Source organism: Priapulus caudatus, unplaced genomic scaffold (assembly GCF_000485595.1).
Source record: "Priapulus caudatus unplaced genomic scaffold, Priapulus_caudatus-5.0.1 Scaffold241, whole genome shotgun sequence".
Taxonomy (NCBI): domain Eukaryota; kingdom Metazoa; phylum Priapulida; class Priapulimorpha; order Priapulimorphida; family Priapulidae; genus Priapulus; species Priapulus caudatus.
This window is the reverse complement of record NW_014577302.1, coordinates 167,751-176,065: the sequence shown is the minus strand read 5'-3', so window position 1 is coordinate 176,065 and position 8,315 is coordinate 167,751. Positions and strand designations below refer to the sequence as shown.

At 48.9% G+C, this 8,315-nt stretch overlaps 1 protein-coding gene across 5 annotated transcripts in view; it reads left to right on the top strand.

Annotated features, from left to right (window-relative positions):
• Positions 1-8,315, top strand: part of LOC106807905 (protein kinase C and casein kinase substrate in neurons protein 1-like) — a 57,773-nt gene that overhangs the window by 38,304 nt on the left and 11,154 nt on the right. For all 5 annotated transcript variants that reach the window (XM_014810414.1, XM_014810413.1, XM_014810415.1 and 2 more), the window contains exons 3-7: positions 1,423-1,634; positions 2,327-2,464; positions 2,765-2,890; positions 4,414-4,514; positions 4,986-5,106. In XM_014810414.1, coding sequence (XP_014665900.1) covers positions 1,423-1,634; positions 2,327-2,464; positions 2,765-2,890; positions 4,414-4,514; positions 4,986-5,106 — 698 coding nt within the window. The remainder of the gene's footprint in view (positions 1-1,422; positions 1,635-2,326; positions 2,465-2,764; positions 2,891-4,413; positions 4,515-4,985; positions 5,107-8,315) is intronic.

Sequence of the window (8,315 nt, the reverse complement as noted above, 5' to 3'; positions counted from 1 at the left end):
GTGCGTGCGTGTGCACGTACGCGTGCGTGCGTGCGCGCGTGCGTGCGTGTGTACGTACACGTGCGTGCGTATGAACTTACACAGAGCGTGCGTGCGTGCGTGCGTCCGTGTGTGTGCACGTACACGTGCATGCGTGTGCAGGTACACGTTCGTGCGTGCGTGCGTGCGTGCGTGCGTGCGTGCGTGTGTGCGTGTGCAGGTACACGTGTGTGCATGTGTGCGTGCGTGCGTACGTGCGTGTGTGTGCTGGTACACGTACGTGCGTGCGTGCCTGCGTGTGCACGTACACGTGCGTGCGTGCGTGCGTGTGCACGTACACGTGCGTGCGTGCGCGCGTGTGCACGTAGACGTGCGTGCGTGCGTGTGTGCGTGTGCACGTACACGTGCGTGCATGCGAGCGTGCGTGCGTGTGCACGTACACGTGCGTGCATGAGTGTGTGCGTGCGTGTGCACGTACACGTGCGTGCGTGCGTGCGTGTGCTTGTATCGAACAATATCACGCATCTGCTTGCTGCAACTGCGCACGAAAACACAGAGACACGAGTCATACGAAACGTGTCAAAGTAACGGATCCATTTCTGTTTTACGCGAATGACATGGCTTGTTCAATCAAATTACAGAGTGCTAATACCTTCGAAGTGGTAGAAGAAGAGAAAGAAGTGGTAGGAAAAGCGCAAAGGGACAAAGTGACAGCAGATTCAAACCAAAGGGACAAAAATCTTAATCGAGCCATTGAAAACGTTACAAGATTAGGCCGTGTATCTAGAAAACCTAAAAGTTTTAGTTTTAAATTCTTGTAAACTGCGTCGTGTTACAATATGTACAGTAGTGTACTATGTATGTAGTGGCCTCGAGCCGGCCTCGACCCGAGTCCTCGAGTCCGGAGGGCTCGAGTTCGAGTCCGAGTCCGAGTCATTGCACTCCGAGGCCAAGACCGAGACCGAGACCAAGGAAAACGGTCTCGAGGCCGGTCTCGAGGCCAAGACCGGCCTCGAGACCTACAACACTGACATATATATCTCTCTATCTGTCGTGCAGGTCCTGTGTACGGCACGTTGAAGTCTGCATGGGTGGGGCGTGTTACTTATATATCTCTCTATCTCTCTATCTGTCGTGTAGGTCTTGTGTATGGCACGTTGAAGTCTGCGTGTGTGGGCCAGGTTACATATATATATATCTCTATCTGTCGTGTAGGTCCTGTGTATGGCACGTTGAAGTCTGCATGGGTGGGGGCGTGTTACTTATATATCTCTCTATCTCTCTATCTGTCGTGCAGGTCCTGTGTACGGCACGTTGAAGTCTGCGTGGGTGGGGCGTGTTACTTATATATCTCTCTATCTGTCGTGTAGGTCCTGTGTACGGCACGTTGAAGTCTGCGTGGGTGGGCCAGGTTACATATATATCTCTCTATCTGTCGTGTAGGTCCTGTGTATGGCACATTGAAGTCTGCATGGGTGGGGGCACTGAGTGAAGCTGACCAGGAGCACGACGTTCACATGGAGGTGAAGGATCGACTCATCGAGCAAGTGACGTCGCACATCAAGCAGTGGCAGAAGGAGAATTACAACAAGCTGACGCTGCCGCGCGGATACCAGACGAAGCAGGCCAAGGAGTCCGACGACAACTTCCGGCGGGTGAGCGGTGCTGACAGGGGGCGCCAGTGGTGGGGGCGAGGCTTTGTCGTGTAGTGATCCCTGGGGTGTTAAGTGTGGACATAGTGTGAACAGACTGCGAGATTGCATTATTTGGTGTGCAGTGGGGGGTTTTTAGGGTGGAGGTAGTGTGGATAAGGTGGTTCGTGTAGCGTTGTGATATGGGGGTGTTGAGGGTGGGTATGAGGTGGCTGCATTGCCTAGCATGTCATCCTCATGCATGGGATTTCTGTGCGGTTCATGTACAAAATGCTTGATAAATTCCTCCATAGCCAGCACGCCTATGACATACTATCAGGGGTTAATAATGACCAATTGTCATTATTAACCCCTGATACTATTAACAGGGGTTTGGTTAAATTGCACTACATGTCTTCCCACCTTCATGTCACCCCAGCCTTCCCACACCCAGACAGATTTCAGGGCTATCCGTATGATTCACTCCCCCATCTGTGTCCTCCCAGATCCCTGCTATGTCCCCCCCTCATGTTTCTTCCCAGACTAGATCCCTCCATGCACGTGTCTGTAGATACAGAATCCCTCCTGCGATGGACGGACCCCCTCCCCCTTCCATAGTACTCTCCACATTAAAATTTTCATTCCCCTGGCTTCCCCTGCTAGACGTAGCATTCGTCGGTAACAGTGATCGCGCGTCGCGTGCTGTGTGCTTTCAGGCGCAGAAGCCGTGGGCGAAGCTGTACGAGAAGGTGAACAAAGCGAAGGCAGACTACCACAAGGCCTGTCGCAACGAGCGATCGGCCATCCACCAGGAGCAGAACTCGCGCAACGACTCGGGCAAGAGCGAGGACGATGTGAGTGTTCGTCAGGCATGCGCGCGCACGCGAGATCTGATCGCGTGTAATACGTGAGTTCGTCACCGCGCGGCATTGTACGTATGCTTGCGTGTGCACACGGGCGAGCGTGGCTGCCATGGCATGGCGCCCGTCGAAGAAGATTCGGTGGCTATCTCGTTACTCGTTGCAATGACGAAAATAACGAGGTGTAGTCGAGTCTTAACGTGAGCAAAAATTTCGCGCATTATCAAATGTGCTGACGTGCGTGATCACGTCGAAAATGTCTGATGTCGTAATGACACTGCTCGCGTGCTGCAGAAACACAAAGCCAAGGAGCGGGTGGAGAAGTGTCGGGACGAGCGAGAGAAGACTAAAGATCGTTACGAGCAGGTGCTGAACGAAATCAACAACTACAACTCCAAGTACATGGACGACATGAGAGAGGTGGGCAAACGCGTGGTGAAATGCCCTGTTGTTGCGTTGCTAGCGACTTATGCTAGCAAAGTGCACGACCGTTTTCTGTGGGACAGTAAATTGTTTGAGGACAGCCAGAATCTGGAGATGCCTTTTAAAGTGATTATGTCACCGTAAATGGTAAAAGTATTATGTCCACTTTTTCACAAATTGTAGGTAATTATGTTCACTTTTTATGGTTAAATTCCTGCATTATACTTCCTATTCTACTATTCCGTTCGATGTAAACAAACACTCGTGACTCATACATAGCCCATAGCAAGTATTTAATGTTGTGATCATAATATCAAATCGCCCAGGTTTTTTGAATTTTTAACTAGTTGAGATACAATCTTATCAGGTAAGAATTTGAGGATAGATTTAGTCCCGTTACTACTTACTTTCAGTGTAAAAACATGGGAACAAAAATTTTACAAATATACACCATAGAAAATTCGTGACGTAGTCAATTTAACACAGATGTAGCCCTTAGTGCGGTGCTGTACAGCAAATTCTACTGCAGTTGCTAGCAGACTGAGGCACAGGTTGTTTATTGCGATGTAGCTGCAGGTCTGTTGCTGAGTCACGGCGAAATAGCATTTCCAAGCAATCACTATGTGCACGGAAACCAATTAACGAAACTGTTGCGCAATAGACGCGAAAAATTGCCTGCGTGTCGACGAGTGTGTTTTGGTGGTTTGTAAGATTCTGACAAGAGACACACTGGGGATGCTGACGGTGGCTGTCTAAAAGATTACTGAAGGTGTCCTTTAAGATCCTATGGGTTCTGGCTTCGAGTCCCAGCTGGAGAACTTATTTTCCCTTTTTTCCCCTTTTTTCCCCTTTTTCCCCCTTTTTTTCTTTAGTATGTATTATTTTTTATTTCTTACTTTTTAATTTTAATTTTTTATATTTAATGTCTTTTATCTTTTGAATTCTTATTATTTTTTACTGTTTGGGATGGCATGGTATGGGATGGGATGGCATGGGATGCGGTGCGATGGGATGGCATGGCATGGGATGGCATGGCATGGCATGGCATGCGATGGAATGGCATGGCATCATTGGCATGGCATGGCATGTCATGGGATGGCATGGGATGGCATGAGATGGGATGAGATGGAATGGGATGGGATGAGATGGGATGGATGCATGCATGCATGCATATAGATAGATAGATAGTTAGATTTTTTTGGGTATTTTCCTTTCAACCAAGCGGTCACCAACTGAGTAACGCCACTGATTTCCCCGGGCAACGCCGGTTATCCCGCTAGTACATGATAAAGTTGTGAGTTTCTCAGCATGTCTACGCAGTGTATAGAGTTCTGTTAATTCTGTGGGGGAAAACTCAATGTTGAGACTAATTTTATTTCTGAGAATGAGCTCTTGATATATGGGAGTGTTAAGAGGTTATTCCGTGATACTTAGTCACTGAACGATGCTACAAGAATCGCCTGAATGCGACCAACACTTGTTATAGAAATATGTGATTGCCATAATACATCATTTTTTAGGTATTCGAAACATGCCAGGAAATGGAGAAAAAACGACTGGAATTCTTCAAAGAAGCACTGTTTGGTGTTCACAGCTCCCTCGACCTACCAGAGAACCCAAAGTAAGTGATGCTAGATATATAATAGTATCGATATCGTGTTGGAAAACACACCAGTGGTCTCCAATGTTCTTGTTCAAAGCAGTGCAACAAGCAAGGCCTGCGCAGTTGTATTCACTTTAGAGCGAGGGATGCGTGCTTGATATGCGTCGCACGCATACACACGGTACTCCGCCATCTTCCAGATCTGCCGTTCGCATCGTTAAATTCAAGTCATGAAATTATATACTTCCAGTCAATAGCGGCCGGCCGCGTTTCATTGCCGGACGCGCATTTAAAGTCCGCGTATTACTCCCGCGTTACACGCGTGGCTGGATAAATTGAGCGAGTCGGGGCAGAGTGGGACAATTTAATACTCGCGTTCGTTCACCGTATACGTAGCTGTTATCTGCGTGCGCGCGGCGTGGAAGCCACGCGACTCGTTTTGCGCGAGTGCTGTCGTGTATGTAAGGCTGTCCTTCCTGCTGTTGTTAGGCTCAAGCAGATATATGCCAACATGAACGAGTGCATCGCCAGTGCGGACAGCAGGCAGGACCTGAAGTATTGGTCAGACGGTCACGGTGTCAGCATGCCGATGCACTGGCCCCAGTTTGAGGTATCTTCATGTACCGTGTGTGTCTCTACTTCAGTATGGCTGTTGTAACGATGGTAGCCGTGATCATCGTGATGATGATTATGATGACGATGATGACGACACAAGTGGTCATGGTGGCAGTGGCAATGGTGTTGATGGTCATGGCGTTGCTGACGATGATTGTGATGATGACGGTGATGGCGGTACTGATGATGATGGTGATGATGATGGTGGTGGCAGTGTGGACGATGATGATGGTGATGGCAGTGTGGACGATGATGATGGTGGTGGCGGTGTGGACGATGATGACGATGATGATGGTGATGGCGGTGCTGATGATGATGGTGGTGGCGGTGTGGACGATGATGACGATGGTGATGGCGATGATGATGATGATGGTGATGGCGGGGCTGATGATGATGGCGATGATGATGGTGATGGCGTGCTGATGATGATGGTGATGGCGGTGCTGATGATGATGGCGATGATGATGGTGATGGCGTGCTGATGATGATGGTGATGGCGGTGCTGATGATGATGGCGATGATGATGGTGATGGCGATGATGATGATGATGGTGATGGCGGGGCTGATGATGATGGTGATGATGATGGTGATGGTGTTGCCGATGGCAGGCTGGTTATTATTCGATAAATCTTTGAAACGACAATACTGCTGACAATCGTTATACGAAAAAATGGCCTGCGGGGAGCCGAATCTGAAACGACGTGAATTTGACAAATAAAAGCTGAATGCTCATGTGTTTTTCATGACAGGATCATGTCTGACCGGACTGGGCATGATCGATATGCGCCGCTGCCGCCTCTCTTTGTCCATAACGTCATTGTGGCGTGTGGAGCATCGTGAATTTTTTTCAGCGCTCCTCGTAACGACACCATTTTTCTCTTCCCTAGTTCTGAACCTATTCTTCCAGTCGCCAGCGAGTTCGTCACGGGGAGAGGGGGAGGCCTCTGATCCGGCAGCGGAAATATTTAATGCGCACTCACTGTTTTTACTGCTGTTTGTTCAGTGAACCCTTAGCGATTTCCATGCGTTGGATGTGAGCCGGAGTTGGTTATCGCGTCGAGTGTTCTGTAGGCCAAATATTGACAGTGCGCTTGTAGTAGGTGCATGTGCTAATGCCTGGTCCTGTTGGGCAGTTAAATACTGCCGGAATTGGCCATTTAAACATTGATATTGATTATTGGTTTCTGCCGTTACGTGGATCTGTTCTCTTGTTGCTGTATTCAGGACAGTTGTCTTGTCTGCTTCCTTGCCCCCACTCTCTGTGCACTTATCTCTCTTCTTTCCCTCTCTCATGCTCTCTCTTTTTCTGTCTCTTACGTACCCTATCTTACTATTTCTTTCTCTTTCCCTGTACCCCCTCCCCAAAAACTTTTTATTTCTCTTATATCTCTGTCTCACTGTTACTCCCTATTATTACCTCCTTATTACATGTGCTTGCTTGCGATCTCCTTTATACTCATGTGAGTTTTCTTACTGTATTAAGAGCACAATGTTAGTACTATAGTAGCTTCAGTATACTGTACTTGAGGTCTTAATATATTGCCTGATGTCGTTCACTCATGTCGTGTGTGACGATGTCGTGAATTCTCTTCCCACTACAAATTATTTCTCTTTAACTAGTTCAAATGAAAGAATGTCGTCATCGGGATGTAAGCACCACATTTGAATAACGTTCTGTGTAGTTATGAAGGGAGATAAAAGGGCGAAGAGCGAGTCGAGTAAAGCTGCTGAATCGTCATTCCATAAGCAATATCATCTGGCTTCCCATTAATCAAAACCGTGCATCAATGAAATTTCCGAAGGGAATAATGCTTCACGTTGTTTTCCTAAAATAACTCGAGCAATATTTGTTTGATGTTGAATGCAGTCTTAATTGATAGCCTCATACTCCGCTATTGCTTTCATGAGATAGTGAACATCTGCTTAGTATAACATGGAACATCAGGAAGAATGTACTTTTATTATTATTAAAACGAATCGTACATGTCTATAGGATTGTGTAGATTGTATCATGTAGATATTGATGTAATATTATCATTGCATAGATATGTTCATACTATTAGTGATCATGCAAAGCCAGTCATTCACAAATACCAACTGTTAATAGCATCTCACGTCTTTGCGTATGTGCGTGTGTGTGCGTGCGTGCATGGCTGCGTGTGTGTGCGTGCGTGCATGGCTGCGTGTGCGTGCGTGCGTGCATGGCTGCGTGTGTGTGCGTGCGTGCATGGCTGCGTGTGTGTGCGTGCGTGCATGGCTGCGTGTGTGTGTGTGCGTGTGTGTGCGTGCGTGCATGGCTGCGTGTGTGTGTGTTGCGTCTGCGTGTGTGCGTGTGTGTGCGTGCGTGGCATGGCTGCGTGCGGTGTGTGTGTGCGTGCATGGCTGCCGTGTGTGTCTGCCGTGGCATAGCTGCGTGTGTGTGCGTGCGTGCGTGGCTTGCGTGTGTGTGTGTGTGCGTAGCGTGCATGCTGCAATGTGTGGTGTGTGTGCGTGCGTGCCGTGCGTGTGTGCGTGTGTGTGTGGCTGTGCGGCGCGCGCTGCGCGTGCCGTGCGTGTTGGCGTGTGTGTGCATGTGTGTGTTTTTCATAAATATATATATACTTATATATATCGTCGTCGAATATCAAACACTGCGTGGTCGCCGCCGGCATTGCTAGAACTTGTGCTTGGACGATTCCTAATCCGTAGATAGAGTTTTAGAAAGTTTCGGTATGGGAGAGAGAAACTAAGAATGCTGTGCGTCTGTTAACATTGTGTCGTCCTGCCTGACAGGAGTGAAAGCGGGACCCTGCACAGCATCGTCAGCGGGACGGCCGACAGATGACTGGTGATCGAAGGGCGGCCGTGGCAACGCAAACACCATCAAACTCACCAACATTAACATGATGGGCGCTACGAGGAATGAATTCAAAGTCGTAGTCGCGAGGCAAATATCGGGTGGAGGGGTGCGGGGAATTCGCTCTCCTTGTGGCATGCCGCCGAGCGGGTGGCAGCGCACCCGGCCTCCGCGAGGCAGAACGCTGCCCCGCACATTTACGGAGTGTCTGGTGGATTGGATGTCTGCTCGACAAGCTAACTGCACTCGGTCACTTCTAAGGTTGATGGAATACGCGCGCCTCTCTCTCTGTCATCTGGCAGCAACCTGTGCCGGCAGCGTTCACCACATTTCGTTACAACCAGGAGCTCGCTGAGTTCGTACGGTGG